Raw genomic sequence first — 22,030 nt, forward strand, 5'->3', positions numbered from 1 at the left:
GTCCCTCTCCCTGACTCTCTCCCTCCCTGTGTGTTGGAAGGAACTGCAGATGCTGGTTTAAAACGAAGATAGACACAAATAGCTGGAGTAACAGCCGGACAGGCAGCATCTCTGGAGAGAAGGAATGGGTGACGTTTCGGGTGAAGACCCTTCTTCAGACTCTTCTTCTTACCCGAAACGTCACCCATTCCCTCTCTCTCTCTCTCTCTCCTTCCCTCTCTCACTGACACACACACTCTCTCGCTCTCTCCTTCCCTCTCTCACTGACACACACACTCTCTCTCTCTCTCTCACCCTCTCCTTCCCTGTCTCTGCCCCTTTCTCACTGTTCTGTTGGCCTGTTACATCTGGCCGAGACCAATTCCTCTCTCACTCACTGGAGCTGAGCCTGTGAACACATGCAGGAAGATACAGACCCAGAGTTGCACGTTTCCCTGCTTCCCTCGGGAGCGAGGGTTAAGCTCTCAATTTCCCGCTTCACAGAAACAAATCTGCTAATCTAGTTGGAATAACTTCAGAGGGACATTTCCTGCTTTAAGCCCTGCCAAAGGCAGGAACAGGACAAGACCTCTCAGTCCCATGAACCTGTCCATCCAATCAATTAGCTCTCGTGGGGGGGGGGGGGGGGTTGAGGGAGCGCCGCGCGGAGGGAGGGGCCCCTATCAGGTGGATGTGAAACACCTCTTGACTTTATCTCAGCTCAGAGCAGGTCTCTCATCCCTGGGTCCTGAGATCAATTAGACCCCAGCATCACTGAGGTAGGTTATTCAGGAACCGAGATGGCTGGTTTGGGATCCTGCTGTGTACTGCCTGGTATGTCGGACACTGCACAGCAAGGCTGGGGTGGAGGCAAGCTGGGGTCCTGTGCTTGCTTGACATCAGTGTACATTTGAGAAACATCAGTAGACCTATGCCAACTCTCCCACCAGGAGGACAATGGCAGCTGGTACAGGGGAGATCCACCACCTTCACACTCCCCTTCCCTCCTCTCCTCTCCTCCCCTCCCCTCCCCTCCTCTCCTCTCCTCCCCTCCCTCTCCTCCCTCTCCTCCCCCCCCCTCTCCTCCCCTCTCTCCTTCCCTCATCCCCTCTCCTCCTCCCCTCTTCTCCTCTCCTCTCCTCCCCTCCCCTCCTCCCCTCCCCCCTCCCCCTCCCTTACAAGAGGTGCACACCCCAACTCAGGTCAGTTCAGTCTAAAGAAGGGCCATCTGTCCCTTTCCCTCCACAGATGCTGCCTGACCTGCTGAGTTCCTCCAGGACTTTGTTTCTTGATCATTAGATAGAGTGGATGTGGAGAGGACTAGTTTCCACTAGTGGGAGAGTCTCGGGCCAGAGGCCATAGTCTCAAGATAAAAGGATGTATATTTAGAAAGGAGATGAGGAAGAATGTCTTTAGTCAGAGGATTCATTGCCACAGACGGCTGTGGAGGCCGTCAATGGATATTGAGATTGATCGGTTCTTGATTGGTACGATAGGTCAGCCACGAATGAATGCAGGAGAAGACACGATGGGCTGAATGGCCTCAATCTGCTCCAACAGCTTATGAACGTCACAGGGTGCAGGCCCCGGTGCAGCTCACCGCCATTCTCTCAGGGGCGGGGAGGTGAGGGTTAGGGATGGGTCATAAATGCTGGTGGAGTCAACAAGATCCAGAATGGAGCCTCCCGTTGCCACTGTCCACCCAGGGCTGCACATGAGGTGTAGAGGAGAGAGGAAAGGGGGGGGGGGGGGCGGGTGGAGATGGCGGGTGGATTGGAAGCGCCTCCTCTCCACGTGGTCAACCTCAGGCCTGCGGGTGGCTGCCTGGTGGCGGAGGGGATGACCAGCGGAGGCTGACGGAGGTGAGGGGCCACTGAGGTCCAACATGGTCCCTGCCGCAGACAACAGCTTATATTTACTCTGCACACCTGGCTGGAGAAGCAACGCAGACATGTCTCTGACACTCAGCAGACAACAGCTGACATAGAACTGTACAGCCCACAATGTCCGCACTGAACATGATGCCATGTTAAACTAATCTCCTCCAGATTATATTCTTTATAAGCTACGAACCTATCTCCAATGACGTATTATAAGTAATTCATTCCTCCTTTTCTCTTTTTTGATATTTGTAATTCTTTATTCTCTCTTTCTCTCTCTTTCTATCTATATAAAAAAAACACTAGAAGCAGAATTAATCGACAATTGAAAAATTTAATAATGTATGATTGATGTATATGAAAAGCTTTTCTTACTATAATATGTAACTATACTTTGTAATATGTTTGCTTCTAATAAAAATATTTTAAAAAAAACTAATCTCCTCCACACATGATCCACATCCCCCCCCCCATCCATGCTTGTACCTAGCTCAAATATGCTTTATACCTGATCCACCCCCACCCCCCCCACTCCACTCCCATTCCCTGTATGGGGGGGAACCTCTTAAATGCCACTGTCACATCTGCCTCCACTACCACCCCTGGCAGGCAGCACCCACCACCCTCTGTGTAAAAACACTTGTCCCACACATCTCCTTTAACCTTTCCCCCTCTGTCCTTCAAGCTCTGCCCTCCAGATGCTGCTACTGTGGGTCGCTGCTGGAGGGAGTGAATGGCTGTGAGCAGGGTGTTTATTTAGCGGGCTGCTCTGCCTCGTATAGTGTTGAGCTTCCTAAGTGTTGTTGATGCTGTGTATATCTAGACAAGTGGAGGATGTTCCCTCACGCTCCTGCCTTGAGCCTTGTGGATGGTGCACGGGCTCTGTGGAGTTACTCCCAGCAGCATTCCCATTCCCGGCCTCTGACCTGCCCCTGTAGCTTTTAGTTTTAGAGATACGTCGCGGAAACAGGCCCTTCGGCCCACCGAGTCCGCACTGACCAGCCATCCCCGCACACTAACACGATTCTACGCACACTAGCAACAGTTTACACTTACACCAAGCCAATTAACCTCTAAACCTGCACGTCTTTGGAATGTGGGAAGAAACCGAAGATCTCGGAGAAACCCACGCAGGTCACGGGGAGAACGTACAAACTCCGTACAGACAGCACCCGTAGTTGGGATTGAACCCGGGTCTCCGGCGCTGCAAGCGCTGTAAAGGCAACAACCCTATCGCTGCACCACTCTACCCACATTGTGCTCGTGGCTGGTCCAGCTCAGTTTCTGGGTCCTTCTCCAGTTCTCTCTCAACTCCAAACAGTACTGGCTCTTTCTTCATGAGCAGCCCTTCAACGCAGGAACCAGCCCGGGAATCTTCTCGTCACTGTCTTCAACTGTGTTGGAAACACTGTGCTTGAGAACCGGGCTGGGCACGCTGATTGCCCCTCTCCTCCACCTCGTGTCTGTCGCCCTTCTATCTCTGTGACTGTCCCTCCACGCGTCTCTGCATTAGATAACCTAGCGGCCTCTTGCCCTCTGGCTCAGCCTGTGCAGGTCTCTCCCTGTCACCCTAACTAACTCTTTACCCCCCCCCCCCCCCCCCCCCCCCTCCTGCCCAGCGCTCTCCCCACGGTGGGTGAATGGGCCGGGGTGGGCGTGGAGCAGACATCACATTCCCCCCTCACCTCCTTTCGCCAGTGGGTCTCAGAGCTGAAGGGACCAAGCCTGAGGGCCTTGCAACATATTGCAAAGTAGGAAACGCGGCCCCAGTTTCCGCACGGCAGATGCAAATGGTGGAAGAATCACAGGAACAGGCCCTTCAGCCCAGAAGTGTACTGACGTTCGACATATCTCCAGCCACTCTTACCAACTTCTACACATTGACCACCGGGGGCATCCTATCAGGATGCATCCCAACTGTATTTGACAACATCTCTGCCAGGAAGTTGTGAACGTACAGACCAACCTCCCCAGCAACCAGTCCATCCACACTTCACACTGGCAACTAAATCAGGGGCCACTCACGCCCCAGTTATTCCCTCCTCCACTCCCTCCTGTCAGGCAGAGGGTAGGTCAACTTGAAAGCACATACTACCATATTCAGAAACAGCTTCCTCCCAGCTTATATCAGACGACTGAGCAATCCTCTGACAAGCGAAGGGTGTAGTCTTGATCTTCCAACCTATTTCATTGTGGCTGTTGCACCTTTTTTTATCTGCACTTTTTCTGTAACATTATTGCTGTAACACTATATTCTGCACTCTGGAATTTTCCTTTATCACTGTATAACGCTGTTAAATTACTAATCCCCCAGTGAGGGTGGGTGTGTGTGTGTGTGTGTGTGTGTGGGTCTCGTCCCCCAGTGAGGATCAGTGTGTGTGTGGGTCTCGTCCCCCAGTGCGGGTGGGTGTGTGTGGGACCCATCCCCCAGTGCGGGTGTGTGTGTGTGTGTGTGGGTCTCGACCCCCTGTGAGGCTCAGGGTGTGTGGGACCCGTCCCCCAGTGAGGCTCAGTGTGTGTGTGTGGGACCCATCCCCCAGTGAGAGTGGGTGTGTGTGGGACCCATCCCCCAGTGAGGGTGTGTGTGTGTGTGTGTGTGTGTGTGGGTCTCGACCCCCTGTGAGACTCAGTGTGTGTAGGTGTGACCTGTCGCTGTGAGGTTACTCACGTTGGTGGTGGGCACCGTGCCGTCGGTGCCAGGCATGTGGGTGCCAGTGCGGGTTGTCCACTCTGGGTCGGGCGCTCTTCCCGTGGCCCTGCGGTCACCGCTGGCTCGGGCCGCCAGCCGCTCGACCTGCTGGGACAGGCTGTTCACCTGGTCACGGAGCTGGCGGTTCTCCTGTTGCACCCGGCCCAGGGTGAGGGACAGCGGCTTCACCATCTGCAGCAGCTCCTCCAGCCGCTGCTCCACCGTGCGCTTCAGCGCCCCCATGTCCACGTGCACCTCCTTCACCGCATCCCGCAAGGCCCCCTCAAAGTAGCCCACTGCCTGCTGGAGGGACTCACAATCCACTGAAGACCCCGGATCCATGGCGCTGGTTTACGTGGCCCTCCGCTCCCAACTACCCCAACCACAGGCACAACTCCTCTCTTTAAACTTTCCGTCAGAACTTCCTGCTTGATCTCCTTGCTTCTCTTGTCTCTCCCTCCCCACGCTCTTATCTGCACTGGGTTTATTCAATTCCTGCACATTGATCCACTACTATGTCCGCACTCTCCCACTCCTGCTCCCACTCTCTCTCTCTCTCTCTCTCTCCCTCTACCTTTCTGACTTTCTCTCTCTCTGCCTTTCTATCTCTGACTCTCTTACTGTCACCGTGACTCTCTCTGTCTCTGTCTCTGTCTCTGTCTCTGTCTGACTATCTCTCTCTCTGTGTTTCTCTCCACTACTCTCTCCGCATCTGCTGTTTAATCTCATTTAGAGCGTGTTGGAGTCAGGCTGCCAAACTGTGAGGCAGGACTGATTAGGATGAGGTAGGGAGGGGGGGGGGGGGGGGGGGCAGAGAGCAGCTGGTCCAGGGGGGAGGGGAGAAGGGTGACTGATGATGGAGGAGGGGGTGGGAAGAAGTGTCTCCTTGTAACCAGACACTGTCACGGCAATGTCAGCCGATTCAAGCGTTGCTTATCACTGAGGCTGCGGGCTGGGAGAGAGAGAGAGGGCAACCTCGCACACGCACACACACACACGCTCAAACACACTCGCACACACGCTCAAACACACTCGCACACACACACACACGCTCACACACATGCACACACGCTCAAACACACTCGCACACACACACAGACACTCACACACACTCGCACACACACACAGACACTCACACATACACACACTCGCACACACAGACGCGTACACACTTCGACACTCACGCACTCGCACTCGTGCACACACACTCGCACACAGACTTGCACACTCACATGCACACACACTCGGTCACTCACACACACCCTCGCACACTCGCGCACACACACTCACTCGCACAGACACACGCACACACCTCCACACACGCGCACACACACTTGTGCATACACACTTGCACACACACTCGGCCACTCACACATACACACCCTTGCACATGCACTCGCACACTCGCCCGGCAACACACACCCGCGTGCACACCCACACACACATTCGCACACAAACACACACTCGCATACACACACAAATGCACACAAACTCGCACACACATACCTGCGCACACATAGACTTGCACACACACTCACACACACTCACACAGATTCATACACACACCTGCATACACTCATACATTTGCACAGGCACCCACACACACACACATGCACACACACATGTGCATACATACACACACTCACACACACACACACATGCACACGCTCATGCACACACATACACTCGCACACGCACATACACTTGCACACTCTGCACACCAACACACTCGCACACACATACACACACACATTTGCACACACACACTTGCGCACACTTACATACAGGCACAGTCGCAAACACGAACTCGCACACACACACACTCGCACACACACGCACACTCACACGTGCACACACCCACTCGCACGTACACTCGCACATGCACACATTTGCGCACACTCACACATACATACACAGGCGCCCACACTCACTCGCACACACACACACTTGCACATGCACACACTTGCACACACACACGCACATGCACTCGCACACTCATGCATACACACACGCACATGCCCGCACACACTCGCGCACACACACTTGCACACACACATGTACACTCGCACACGCACACACTCGCACACGCACAGACTCGCACACACACACACGCACTCGTACACACACTCACACACACACTTGCACACACATGCACGCACACAAACTCGCACACACACATGCACACACACTCGCACATAGACACGCATACACTCACACACTTACGCACATACAAACACACTTGCACACACACACTATTGTACGCACATACATTTGCACACACATACGCACACCCGCATACACACACACACACTCGTACACACATTCGCACATTTGCACACACACTCACGCACACACACACACATGCAAACACTCGCACACACACACACACACTCGCACACACACATGCTCGCACACTCGCGCACACATGCACTCACACACGCACACAAGCACACTTACACGCATACACATACTCGCACACTCGTGCACACACACACTCACGCACACTCATACACACACACACACCCATTCACACGTACACTCGCACATGCACACACACATACATAGGCGCACACAACCACTGGCACGTACACTCGCACACGCACACTTGCACGCACACACACGAACATGCACTCACACACTCACGCACACACACTCGCGCACACACACACTTGCACACATACATGTACACTCGCACACACTAGCGCACACACAGACTTGCACACGCACACACTTGCACACACACTGGCACACACACACACACACACACACACACACTCGCGCACAAACTCGTCAACCAGTTACACTCAGCCTGGGAGAACATCTTTCCCTTCCTCTGTCTCTTCCACTGTCTATCCCTCTCCTGCCCTCTCTCTCCCACTGGTTTTGTTTCTCTACCTCTTTCTCTGTCTCTGCCTCTCCCTTTTTCTTTCTCTCCCTCCCTCTCTTTCTCTCGATTTTTCTTTCTCTCCTCTCTCCTTCTTGCTCGCATTCTCTCTCCCTCTCTGCTTCCTCCTCTCCTCCTCTCTCTCTTTCACTCCCTCTTTCCCTCTCTTTCTCCCTCCCACTCTCTTTTCTTTCTTTCCCTCACCCTTTCCCTCTCTCTCTCCCTGTTTTTCTTTCTCTCTCTCTCCCTCCCCCCCCCCTCTCTCCCACTACCCAGACCCATTAACCCAGGGTGTGTACATTGTGATCAGCCCGTAGATCAGAATTGTGGACTCCAATGGAAAGTGAAGCCACACCTGCCACGTTCTGACCAAAATAGAAACAATAATTGCCCCGGGAGGGGAACAAGAATGTGACCGCCCCACCCGCGGGTTCCATCATTGGCCCTGGTCACAGTCTCACCAAGCCCACTGCGGGGGCATGGCCACGACATGAAGACGGTCTCTCCCCCCCCCCCCGACTGCCCCTCCCTACAGCCCTTCCCCCCTCACACTGTCCCCCCACACTGCCCCCCCTCACACTGTCCCCCACACACTGCCCCCACACACTTCCCCCCCACACTGCCCCCCCTCACACTGCCCCCCCCACACTGCCCCCCCTCACACTGTCCCCCACACACTGCCCCCCCTCACACTGTCCCCCACACACTGCCCCCCCACACTTCCCCCCCACACTGCCCCCCCTCACACTGCCCCCCCCACACTGTCCCCCACACACTGTCCCCACACACTTCCCCCCCACACTGCCCCCACACACTTCCCCCCCCACACTGCCCCCCTCACACTGCCCCCCCCACACTGCCCCCCCCCCCACACTGCCCCCCCTCACACTGTCCCCCACACACTGCCCCCCCCTCACACTGTCCCCCACACACTGCCCCCCCACACTTCCCCCCCACACTGCCCCCCCTCACACTGTCCCCCACACACTGCCCCCCCACACTGGCCCCCCCTCACACTGGTCCCCCACACACTGCCCCACACACTGCCCCCCACACACCTCCCCCCCCCAGCACCGGCCCCCCTCACACTGTCCCCCACACACTGCCCCCCCTCACACTGTCCCCCACACACTGCCCCCCCCTCACACTGTCCCCCACACACTGCCCCCCACACTTCCCCCCCACACTGCCCCCCCTCACACTGCCCCCCCCACACTGTCCCCCACACACTGCCCCCACACACTTCCCCCCCACACTGCCCCCCCCACACTGGCCCCCCCCACACTGCCCCCCCTCACACTGTCCCCCACACCTGCCCCCCCTCACACTGTCCCCCCACAGACACTGCCCCCCCACACTTCCCCCCCACACTGCCCCCCTCACACTGTCCCCCACAACACTGCCCCCACACACTGGCCCCCCACACTCCCCCCCCCCACACTGCCCCCTCACTGTCCCCCCACCTGCCTCCCCTCACACTGTCCCCCCACACACTGCCCCCCCTCCACCTGTCCCCCCACACTGCCCCCCCACCTTCCCCCCACACCTTCCCCCCCCACACTGCCCCCCCTCACACTGTCCCCCACACCTCCCCCCCACACACTGCCCCCCACACACTCCCCCCCCACACTGTCCCCCCCACACTGCCCCCCTCACACTGTCCCCCACACACTGCCCCCCCTCACATCACACTGTCCCCCACCACACTGCCCCCCCCACACTGTCCCCCACACACTCCCCCCCCCCACACTTCCCCCCCACACTGCCCCCCCTCACACTGTCCCCCACACACTGCCCCCCCACACACTGCCCCCCACACACTGCCCCCCCCCACACTGCCCCCCACACACTGCCCCCCCACACACACTGCCCCCCCTCACACTGTCCCCCCCACACACTGCCCCCCCACACACTGCCCCACACACCCCCCCCACACACTGCCCCCCACACACTGCCCCCCCCACACTGCCCCCCTCACCTGCCCCCCCCCACCTCCCCCCCACACTGGACTGCCCCCCCTCACACTGTCCCCCACACACTGCCCCCCCACACTGCCCCCCCTCACACTGTCCCCCACACACTGCCCCCACACACTGCCCCCCCCCCCCCCCCCCCCCACACTGCCCCCCTCACTGCCCCCCCACACTGCCTCCCCTCACACTGTCCCCCACACACTGCCCCCCCCACACTGCCCCCCTTACTGCCCCCCCCACACTGCCCCCCCCACACTGTCCCCCACACACATCCCCCCACACTGCCCCCCCCCACACTGCCCCCCACACACTGCCCCCCCCACACTCCCCCCCCCCACACTGCCCCCCCTCACACTGTCCCCCACACACTGCCCCCCACACACTTCCCCCCCCACACTGCCCCTCCACACACTGCCCCCCACACTTCCCCCCCCACACTGCCCCCCTCACTGCCCCCCCTCCCACACTGCCCCCCTCACTGCCCCCCCTCCCACACTGCCCCCTCACTGCTCCCCCCACACTGCCCCCCCTCCCACACTGCCCCCCCTCCCACACTGTCCCCCCCCCACTGCCCCCCACACACTGCCCCCACACTGCCCCCCTCACTGCCCCCCTCACTGCCCCCCCTCCCACACTGCCCCCCCTCCCACACTGCCCCCCCACACTTCCCCCCACACTGCCCCCTCACTGCTCCCCCCACACTGCCCCCCCTCCCACACTGCCCCCCCTCCCACACTGCCCCCCACACACACTGCCCCCCACACACACTGCCCCCCCGCACTGCCCCCCACACTGCCCCCCCTCCCACACTGCCCCCCACACTGCCCCCCACACTGCCCCCTCACTGCTCCCCCCACACTGTCCCCCTCACTGCCCCCCTCACTGCCCCCCCTCCCACACTGCCCCCCACACTTCCCCCCACACTGCCCCCTCACTGCCCCCCCCCACACTGCCCCCCCCCCCCACACTGCCCCCCACGCTACCCCCCACACTGCCCCCTCACTGCTCCCCCCACACTGTCCCCCTCACTGCCCCCCTCCCACACTGCCCCCCCCCCCCACTGCCCCCCACACACTGCCCCCCACACTGCCCCCCCGTACTGCCCCCCTCCCACATTGCCCCCCACACTGCCTCCCACACTGGCCGCCCCTCACTCTGCCCCCCCCTCCCACACTGCCCCCCACACTGCCCCCCCCTCCCACACTGCCCCCCACACTTCCCCCCACACTGCCCCCTCACTTGCTCCCCCCACCACTGCCCCCCCTCCCACACTGCCCCCCCTCCCACACTGTCCCCCCCCCACTGCCCCCCCACACACTGCCCCCCACACTGCCCCCCTCACTGCCCCCCCTCCCACACTGCCCCCCACACTGCCCCCAACACTGCCCCCTCACTGCTCCCCCCACACTGTCCCCCTCACTTCCCCCCCCCACACTGCCCCCCCCACACTGCCCCCCCCCCAACACTGCCCCCCCTCCCACACTGCCCCCCACACTGCCCCCCACACACTGCCCCCCCTCCCACACTGCCCCCCACACTTCCCCCCACACTGCCCCCTCACTGCTCCCCCACACTGCCCCCCCTCCCACACTGCCCCCCCCCCCACACTGCCCCCCCCACACTGCCCCCCCCCCACACTGCCCCCCCTCCCACACTGCCCCCCACGCTGCCCCCCACACTGCCCCCTCACTGCTCCCCCCACACTGTCCCCCTCACTGCCCCCCTCCCACACTGTCCCCCTCACTGCCCCCCTCCCACACTGTCCCCCCCCCACTGCCCCCCCACACACTGCCCCCCACACTGCCCCCCCTCCCACACTGCCCCCCACACTGCCCCCCACACTGCCCCCCACACTGCCCCCTCACTGCTCCCCCCACACTGTCCCCCTCACTGCCCCCCTCCCACACTGCCCCCCCCACACTGCCCCCCCCCACACTGCCCCCCTCCCACACTGCCCCCCACACTGCCCCCCTCACTGCCCCCCCTCCCACACTGCCCCCCACACTTCCCCCCACACTGCCCCCTCACTGCTCCCCCCACACTGCCCCCCTCCCACACTGCCCCCTGAATGGGTTAATGGCTTCAGGTATGACTCACAGTGCAGGCATCTCGGAGAGCCCAGAGAGCAGCTGAGTGTAAACCTCCATCTGTTTGACAAGATCAGTCGCTGGAGGCTGTGGCGGAGGGAGGGAGGGAGGGAGGGAGGGAGGGAGGGAGGGGAGGGAAGGGGAGGGGAGGGAGGGATGGAGGGGGAGGGAGGGAGGGAGGGAGGGAGGGAGGGAGGGAGGGAGGGAGGGAGGGAGGGAGGGAGGGAGGGAGGGAGGGTCCGCCTCCATCCCCACTCTTGTACCAACCTGTTCCACATCTGTCATATTGGGAATGCACGCCACACGTGCTCTGTTCCACAGACCCCTCTCCCTGTCCACAGCCCCACAGGCAGCCTGATCCAGAGAGACCCACCCCGAAGACCATCTCCACACCCGCACTGTACCCAGAGCTGACGGAGCGCCGCAATGTGGGAGGGGCGGTGAGGGAGCGCCGCGTTGTGGGAGGGTTAGGGTTGAGCGGGTCAATTCTTGATGGTTTTGATAGGGTTGATTCTTAATAGAGAGAGTACAGAGGAGATTTACTAGAATGTTGCCTGGGTTTCAGCACCTAAGTTACAGAGAAAGGTTGAACAAGATAGGTCTTTATTCTATGGAGCGCAGAAGTTAAGGGGGGGACTTGATAGAGGTCTTTAAAATTATGAGAGGGATAGACAGAGTTGACGTGGATAGGCTTTTTCTATTGAGAGTCGGGAAGATTCAAACAAGAGGACATGACTTGAGAATTAAGGGACAAAGGTTTAGGGGCAACATGAGGGGGAACTTCTTTACTCAGAGAGTGGTAGCTGTGTGGAATGAGCTTCCAGTTGAAGTGGTGAAGGCAGGTTCGTTTTTTATCATATTAGATAGGTATATGGATGGGAAAGGAATGGAGGGTTATGGTCTGAGTGCATGTAGATGGGACTAGGTGATAGTAAGTGTTCGGCACAGACTAGAAGGGCCGAGATGGCCTGTTTCCGTGCTGTAATTGTTATCTGGTTATATGGTTGTGGGAAAGTAGATGTTCCTGAACCTGGTGGTGTGGGTCTTCAAGCTTCTGTACCTCCTGGCCGATGGTCGCTGTGTGAAGAGGGCGCGTCCCAGATGGTGGCGATCCTTGATGATAGATGCCGCCTTCTTGAGCTGGTGCCACGTGTAGATGCTGTAGATGGTGGGGAGGGCCGTGCCACAGTGGGCCGGCCCGAGTCCACTGTCATCAGCTGCCCCATCAACCACTCACTGGGACGGGTTCAACTCAGAGAGTACATCAACAGATGAGCGAGGAGACGCGATCCTGCTCTGAGCCAGACATCCACAGGTCAATCAGTGGATGGAAAGGATCGACCATCTGTCATGGATTGTCCAAACCACCCCAGCTCGTCCTCTCTAACTCATAGAAACATGGAAAATACCTGCAGGAGTAGGCCATTCGGCCCTTCGAGCCAGCACCGCCATTCAATATGATCATGACTGATCATGCAAAATCAGTACCCCATTCCTGCTTTCGCCCCATATCCCTTGATCCCATTAGCCCTAAGAGCTAAATCTAACTCTCTCTTCAATACATCCAGTGAATTGGTCTCCACTGCCTCCTGTGCAGGGAATGTCCCCACCAAAGATTGGTCCCCACACCCTGCTTAACCCCCCCACACACACACACTCCTTTCTCATGGGAAGTGAATCTGTGGGGGTTGGAACCAATACTGACCTGGACGTCTCATCATTCTCAACCCTCCCCGTCCCCTCTCCTCCCTCTCCAACCCGTTCACCCTCCCTCCACAGAGCCCTCTCACGGGTGATGAGCTGCACCCTAGGGCCTTGTGATGGTTCAGCAGCCTGGCCTCCTGCTGTTACCTGTTGCTTTGTCCTGGCGGTGGCCGGAGAAGCCAATGGGTTGTCCAGCATGTTCACATTTTGTGTCAGATTTCCATCATCTGCAGGTTTTTGGTTTCCATTACAGGGTGGGCAGTTGACTGTCTTAGAGTGTCACCACTGACCCCCCCCCCCCCCCCCCCCCCCCCCCACCCCCCTCACCGCCCCTCCTACAGTGCGGCGCTCTGGAGAAAGGGGAGCGAGGGGATAGTATGGAGTGAAGGGAGAGTGGAGTGTGTAGAGAGGGTGGAGTGTGGAGAGGGTGGAATGAGGAGAGGGTGAAGTGAGGGGAGAGTATGAAGTGAGGGGGAGTGAGGGGGGGGGGGTGTAGAGTGGGAGAGGGTGACCACAAGAATACAGGACAGCGTGGGCTTAGTGTGGCGAATACAGAGAGAGTGTTGGGGAAAGTAGGCAATGCCTGTAGTGTATATGAACAGTGCAAGGACTGTGTGTGTAGATACCTTGTTCGGGGGAGGGAGACCCGGTTAAAACTCAAGTCGTGGTTGTTGCAAACGTTATCAGCTTACTAGCGTTTTATTCTGAGCGAAGGAAATGCGAGGGTTGACGTGGGAACAGGACGCGCCTGGAGCTAATGGAAAAAGAGCAGAGATAAGTGCGCGTCGCCTGGCTGCGAAAGGGCTGGCGTTTGCCTGCGCTCTGGCGGGAGCTGATAGGGATATAATGGACGGGTATCTGTGAGATTGTAAGTGTTATCCCGAGCTGTGGGAATCTCTGCTTCGTGAAGATAACATGACATCACTGTCCGAGCCATCCCGGTCATCCCAAGGCCAACACATGACGTGTTGATGGAGACAGCGCGGCCCGGCCCGGCCCGGCCCGGCACTCACAGCAGGACCTGCACATCGCGGGCCCGGGCAATCTCACAGCCACAGCGGCACTACTACAACACAGGCATGGGTGCAGGAATTGCTGCCCTCCTGCAGCACAGGTGCAGGGATCACTGCACTCCTGCAGCACAGTCAGATGCAGCGACCACTGCATTGTTGCATCACGGTCAGGTGCAGCAATCACTGCATGACTGTAGTACAGGTGCATGAACCATTGCATGACTGTAGCACATGTGCAGGAACCACTGCTCTACTTCAGCATAGATACAGGGACCACTGCATGACTATAGTACAGATGCAGGAACCAGTACATTGCTGCAGCACTGGTGCGTGAACCATTGCACGATAGCAGCACTGGTGTAGTGACCAATGCATCTGCAGATGCCGGGACCACTGTAGCACAGGTACAGGAATAACTGCCACTGTAACACATGCGTCTGGTCTACTGCTACACAATCACAGGTGCAGGAGGTGCTGTGGCACAGGTGTGGGGATCACTGCACTACTGCAGCGCGCTCACTGTTGCAGGAACCGCAGCGCTGTCGCAGTGTATTCACCATTTCAAAATAGAGCCGTTCTGCAGCGCAGGAACTGCAATGTTTCAGCAGTGCAGTCGTAGTTGCAGGAATCTCAGCACCATCATGCCGGAACCACTGCATCACTGCAGACACGTGCGTGAACCACGACAGAGGTGCAGGAACCACTGCACTATTGCAGATGGATGCAGGAACTACAGATGCAGGCACCACCGCAGACAGGTGCTGAAACCACTGCAAAAAGATGCAGGGACTACTGCACCACTGCAGACAGATGCAGTAACTATTGCAGACGGGTACGGGGACCACTGCAGAAAGGTGCAGGAACCACTGCACTATTGCAGGGAGGCGCAGGAACCCCCCACTACAGTGGCATTGCCACTGTTGCCGGAACCGCAGCGCTAATGCAATGCAGTCACCTTTGCAAGAAGTGCAATGGTTCAGCGAGGCATTCAGATCACCACAGCTTCACTCCAACATCCCCGCCCAATCTTTGCATCAAACATCCAGCTCAACTGAAACAATTGCTGTTCTCCCTGAGTCTATGAGTCTTCCTCCCTCTGCCCACACACACAGGGATGGGGTAAGAATCAGAGAGAAACTTCCCCACTCAAACCCCAGCCGCCGGCGGCACACAACCAGCTGGAGACACCAGCTCTACCCCCACGCTGGCCCGGGTAATGGGGCGACGGTGCTTCTGTCTGTGTCCAACCTGTGCCTAAAGTCTCTACCCCGGGGAGAGTGGGCATCTTCAGGGACTGTACCCCGGGTAGAGTGGGCATATTCAGGAATTCTACCCTAGGTAGAGTGGGCATTTTCAGGGATTGTACCCCGGGGAGAGTGGGCATCTTCAGGGACTGTACCCCGGGGAGGTGCTGGGTCCTATTTGTGTGCTGTGCGAATTTGGAGACTCCTGGCATCAGATGCAAAGAATTTCCGAGCTACTGAGTTGTGAGTTGTCATAAAAGCCCTGTGAAGGATTTAGGTTGAGAGGAGCAGTTGCTGGGCCCGGCTTAACACACGCAGCCAGCATCGCTGCAGCAAAGCCCGGCACGGATCGGGATTGCAAATGGAGTGGACTGTACTCACGTTCACTTGTAGTCAAACAACACGGAGACAAGCCCTTCGATCGAACTCTCCCATGCCGACCAAGATGCTCCATCTAAGCTAGTTCCATTTCCCCATGTTTGGTCCTTATTACTCCCAAACCTTTGCTATCCATGTACCTGTCTAAATAGTTTTTAGATTCATAAGAGTCTTACAGCGTGGAAACAGGCCCTTCGGCCCAACTTCGAGGAACTCCCACCGCAAAATGTTTAATATAATATAATATAATTTGGGATAAAGAAAGAAAAAGAATAAATTTTAGCTCACATTTTATTCTGACATTAGGATAAAAAATAACAGCGAGTACATTAAAAAAAGCAGTTATGAAAAAAAGTTCAATTTTTTTTTTTAATTCTCTTAAGACAAAGTGCGTGCAATACTTCTTAAAAATTGCAGAGGGTTTTCATTTTGATAATCTTGAACTAGCTTCTTCAGTCGTGCATCAATAATTTGATAGGTCTTTCTTTTTGTTGTTGAGTCTCCACCTCGAATGTGTGCAATTTTTGTCTGGCTTAATCCTTCCTCAGCCTTAAGGGCAGTGCACAGTTTCCACAAATTTGGACGTGTAGATGTTATCGATGAGCGCAAAGCATTGTGGAACCCTTCTACGGAATTATTTGATCTTGGCAAGTCATTTAAAACGCGGTCGCGTACATTCCAGAGTTGAATAGGAAACTGTGGGGTTTCTCTTCGTCGACGAAGACCGCGTCCCCTTACAATCCCAATGTATGTAGTCTCAAAATAAGTGATAAATTCAGAAGGGATGTCTTCATCGTCAGACACATCTTCAAATACATTGACAACGTCTTCAATTGGTAAAAATGCTAAAGCGCAAAAACACTTAATTTTAAGCTGAAAACTTTCATCGGCGTTGTATCTCATACTCTCACCAAGCGCACATATCTTCCGCCAACAAGACTGTCCGAGATGAAAAACACACCCAACTACTTCTGAATGCGGAAATACAGAAACAAATGAATTATGGAGAGTTTTTTCAAAGTCCATGAGACAGGTCACAGGTCGACAATTTGCCCTTAAATCACGTACAGCAGACAGAAGATGATGATATGAGGCTTCTTTTTTGTCAGGAAGTAAGGCAAATAGTCGGGGCACACATGACCCTCCAATGATGATATATAGTGTCACTAACTGACACCACAAACTAGGAGATACCATGAAAGTCCCATCACAGGCCCAATTTTTAGAGCTTTCTAGATCATCCAAGCCTTTTTCCGAGGAAAAAACTAAAATTCTGTACGGGTCATCAATGCCACTGTCAAAGGCCAAAAACAAGGACCCATTTTCTAAGTACTTAACTATATCAGGAATTTCAAACCCTGACCTACAAGTTGGAAGTGCTGGGATTCCTAAAGCACGCTGCCTCCAGTTACGTATGTTACGTGAAAGTCCAGGAATGGTTTGCAACTGTGATTGTGCTTCCTCATCGAGATTTTGTACAGCAGTAGCTATTACTTCCCGTGAAGATACTGTGCCCGTTTTCATTACTTCATTCTTCATTGAATAAACTGCCTTTCGGGCATTAACGTGAGCACTGCTTGCTGAGTGATTATGGGAGCCCGATGAAAAAATTACTTCTGGTTCACTGCAGTTGTAAGTTGTATGTAGTCTAGCTCGGCAACCATTATAAAAACGCTCACAACGCCAATATGTCTTGATTTTGCTACTGTTATCTCCATGCTTTTCGTATATATGATTCTCTTCATCGCAAAGCTTACGTTTGTTCTTCTCGGATGTGATAAATGTTGCAGCCATGGTCCGTGTATTCAGTTAAAGTGTGTATTAAACAGTTAAATTCTAAATTCAACAATCGAGTCACGTGGTGGTGGAATTTACCATGGTGGAATTTACCTGGTGGAATTTACCTGGTGGAATTTACCGTGGTGGAATTTACCTGGTGGAATTTACCGGTCACCATAAGATCACCCCTCATCCTCTTGCGCTCCAAGGAATAAAGTCCCAGCCTGCCAAGCCGCTCCCTATAGCTCATGCCCCTTGAGTCCGAGAAACATCCTTGTAAATAATCTTCTCTGCGCTCTTTCCATCTTCAGTGGCATCTTTCCCCCATTAGATCAAGGCTCCATATGTAACATAGAAAATAGGTGCAGGAGTAGGTCATTCGGCCCTTCGAGCCAGCACCGCCATTCAATATGATCATGGATGGTCATCCAAAATCAGTACCCCTGCTTTCTCCCCATATCCCTTGATTCCGTTAGTCCTAAGAGATATATCCAACTCCTGAAATCATCCAGTGAATTGGCCTCCACTGCCTTCTGTGGTAGAGAATTCCACAGATTCACAACTCTCTGGGTAAAAAAAACACAGTTTGGATCAGAACAATTAGATGATTTATTTCCTGTGTATGGGCATCACTACTGAGACCAGCATTGCCTGCCCATCTGTAGCAGTCGCTGAGAAGGTGGGTGGGGTGAGCTGCCTCCTTGACCCACTGCAGTCCTGGGCTCCCACGGTGCAGGGATGGACCCCCAGAGTTTAGACCCGGCGACGAAGGATCAGCGATGCAACTCTAAGTCAGGACACTGTGCGAGTGGCTGGGGAACGTGCAGGCGTTGTTACGTTTATTCTTGATCGAGATACAGTGTAACATTTGCACTGCCTGCCATCCAGTCAAATCATGCTGTACACCACGATGGTAGGAGTGGACAGAAGGGATGGATGGGGATTTACAAGAGTCGTTACCTCAAACAAACGGCGAGCATCATCAAGGACCCACACCACCCTGGCCCCACTCTCATTTCCTTTCTCCTATTGGGAAGAAGGTACAGGAGTCTGGAAACTGTAACATCCAGGTTCTGGAACAGCTTCTTCCCAAGAAAATTAGCCTTTCAGAAGATAGACACAAGATGCTGGAGTAACTCAGCGGGACATGCCACATCTCTGCGGAGAAGGAATGAGTCACCCATTCCATCTCTCCAGTGATACTGCCTGGCCCGCTGAGTTACTCCAGCATCTTGTGTCTATCCTCGGTGTAAACCAGATTCTGCAGTTCCTTCCTACACAAACATCAGGCCTTCAACATCGGGAGCCTGGGAGCTCCAACCCGGTGCGTCCCTGTCGGCTTCGGAAGCCGACAATCCCCTGCTAGGAAGCGGCCGTTCCAGGTGGCCCAGCCACTGTGAGGACTCTCCCGACGCCGGGGCAACTCCACCCGGCCAGAACGGCCAGGAACATCGGGCCTCCGTAGAGGCAATAGCGGTGGCCTCAATAGGCCTGACTTTTGGGAGAACTGGGGTTGGGGACTGGACTCTGTGGGGGGATGATTTTTTTGTATGTAGTTACTATGTTAGTCTGTGTCCAAGATGGTTGTCGGAAGTGAGAGTGGACGCTGGCGCGCTTTAGCTGCCGCTGCTCTCTCTTTACATTGTATTTTTTGATTTTGTGTCTTTGGAGCGATTTCTATCTTTAATTTGTATATTGATGATGTCCTTATTATTTATTTTTCTCCGACTATATGTTTTTTTTCTCTTCTGTTAATCTTTGTAAGGTGTCCTTGAGATTTGAAAGGCGCCCGAAAATAAAATTTATTATTATTATTATTGTTATTATTCAATCTGAATTTCAGATTCACCAACTAAACTTCGAACTATGAAATGTCTTGATTGTACTGGGGACTTTGGGCTTTTGTTTTGCAGCTCGGGTGCTGGTATTATGCGTGTTTAGAATAATGCGCTTGTCTTTTAACTGCCAGAGTTTAATTTACGCACTCTTATTTCCGGTATAACAAGCTCAAATTGATACCTGACACCGTAAAACAGGCATGCGGTGCCTGGCATATGTTAGATTCCGCGCTTTTTGATTTACGCGCAGCTTTTCAAGCACACAACCCCCATGTAAAATGCGAGGCGCCTATATATCTCTCTATATATATTCCTATTAATTGAACTATTTTCTTTTTGCTTGTTTATTATGTTATCTGTTGAATACTGTGTTTACAAACGTGTTGTGCTGCTTCAAGTAAGAATGTCATAGTTCTGTTTCGGTACATAGGACAATTAAACACTCTCGATTCTTGACTGCAGATGCTAGCATAGAATAAATACGCAAAGTGCTGGAGTAACTCATCGGGTCAGGCAGCAACTCTGGAGAACACGGATAGATGATGTTTTGGTCAAGTTCAAGTTCAAGTGAGTTTATTGTCATGTGTCCCTGTATAGGACAATGAAATTCTTGCTTTGCATTGTTATTACGGACTCTTCATCAGACTGATTGAGGAAGGGGTGGATGAAGTAGAGGCCGGCCTGGCCCAGCGCGCTGCCGTCGGTTCCTACCATCGTCCACACGGTCGTCCAGCTGCAGTGGTGCCCCCGTAACCACCCATCCTTACGCCACAACCCAAGACCACTGGAAACATCATCCCCCTTCCTGCGCCCTCTACCCTTATCCTTCCTGATGGGAGAGGTGTGGTTTGGGAGTGGGGTTAGGAGTAGTCTGTGTGAGTGACCACAGGGAATGCTGGACGGTACACTGGTGGTGAATGGGATGTCGATCAAGGATGCTGCGGGCACTCATGCAAGTAGAGGGTATCCCATCACTTGTGGCAAGTCCAGCTGGTGTCAGGAGGCCAGTCTCTCACTGCAGGGTCCTCAGCCTCCGACCTGCTCCACTGACCAGATTGTAATATCATTGATTGCTTGAAAGATGCAGCGTGGAACCAGGCTCTTCGGCCCACCGAGTCCGTGCCGACCATCGATCACTCGTTTACACTAATTCTATGTTCTCCAGATTCAAGGAAAGTTTCTTGCCAGTTGTTATCAGGCAACTGAACGATTCTCCCATCAGCTAGAGTCTAATCCGGGTGAGAATTGGTGTGGTAATCATTGTGCATAGCATTGGATTGTAAGAAGAATCTCCAATACCCATACCCTTTGTCCAATATCTATGCAGTGGATGGCTTGATTGTAGTCATGTATGTTTTTTTCTGTGACTGGATAGGGCGCAAACAAAAGCTTTTTGTTGTACCTCACACACATGACAATAATAATCTAAACAAAATAAACGTTCTCATCCACTGCCTACACACTTGGGGCAATTACCCTCCAATCCCACACATCTTTGGGACGTGGGAGGAAAACTGGTGCACCCGAAGGAAACCCACGCGGTCACAGAGAGAAGGTACAAACTCCACACAGACAGCACCCGTAGTCTGGATCGAATCCGGGTCGCTGGCGCTGTGAGGCGGCATCTCTACCGCTGCGCCACTGTACAGCTGATTGAATGCTGATAATTTTTTTCCAGTACGGATGTGACCAGGTCAGGGCTGCACTGTCGGGGTCCCACTGGGAGTGCAGCGGTGTATTGGGGCGTGGGGTACTTGGAGCTGCCCATGGTGCTGATAAGGAGCAGAAGTTAACATATCCCTGCCCCGCGGGGAGTGAGCTCGGAGTGGCTGACCCCTACAGCATCCCACACCTGTCCTGGCCTGCCCTCTGGTGCTTGCTGAGGGGTTGCAGTCAGCACCGTCAGAGGTTTCTCTTGGCTCGCTTCCTACCCAACGATATGCATAACGATTCCCACACCATGTTCAGGTGATACCTTCTCTTTCTATCCTGTGTATCCAATCCCTGTGCGCTCCTCTTTCACCCTCCCCTCTTCATCACCCTGCTCCTCTCCCCTCCCTCCATCTCCCACCCCTGACTTCCCCATTTCCCTGTTAGCCTTCTTCTTTCCCCTACCATTCCCCTTACATCCCTCCAGCTTCATATTTCACTCCTCATCTTTCTTTTTCTGACACCCATTTTCACCTTTGTCACTTCTTCCATCCATTTGCCAATCAACCCCCTACCCCTCACGTTTATCCACCTAGCACTTGCCAAGCTTTGTCCCACCCCCACCTCTCTTTTCCAGCAAGAAAATGGGATGTTGGAGATACTCAGCCGGTTGTGCAGAGGAAACATTGACCCGATGCGTTTGCTCTGTTATCTTTCCCCATAGAGTTCCCATGAGAATACCCAGCACTTTTCACACACGTCATGCTGTCATGGCATGAAAACAGTCCCCTCTGCCCATCAAGTCCACGCCGACCATCGATCACCTTTTCACACTAGTTCTACGTTATCCCACTTTCTCATCCACTCCCTACACATTTGGGGCAATTTACAGAGGCCAATTGATCTACAAATCCGCACGTCTTAGGGATGTA

The 22,030-nt window shown here is 54.9% G+C and overlaps 1 protein-coding gene across 2 annotated transcripts in view; it reads right to left on the minus strand.

The window, feature by feature from the left end:
- Positions 1-5,344, minus strand: part of smtnl2 (smoothelin like 2) — a 31,078-nt gene extending 25,734 nt beyond the window's left edge. Inside the window, exon 1 of one of the 2 annotated variants that reach the window (XM_033045870.1) lies at positions 4,528-5,344. In XM_033045870.1, coding sequence (XP_032901761.1) covers positions 4,528-4,890 — 363 coding nt within the window. In that variant the 5' untranslated portion in view covers positions 4,891-5,344. The remainder of the gene's footprint in view (positions 1-4,527) is intronic. The other variant, XM_033045868.1, reaches the window with a different exon arrangement.
- Positions 5,345-22,030: the final 16,686 nt, after the last annotated feature.

Source organism: Amblyraja radiata, chromosome 28 (assembly GCF_010909765.2).
Source record: "Amblyraja radiata isolate CabotCenter1 chromosome 28, sAmbRad1.1.pri, whole genome shotgun sequence".
In the NCBI taxonomy this organism is placed as follows: Eukaryota; Metazoa; Chordata; class Chondrichthyes; order Rajiformes; family Rajidae; genus Amblyraja; species Amblyraja radiata.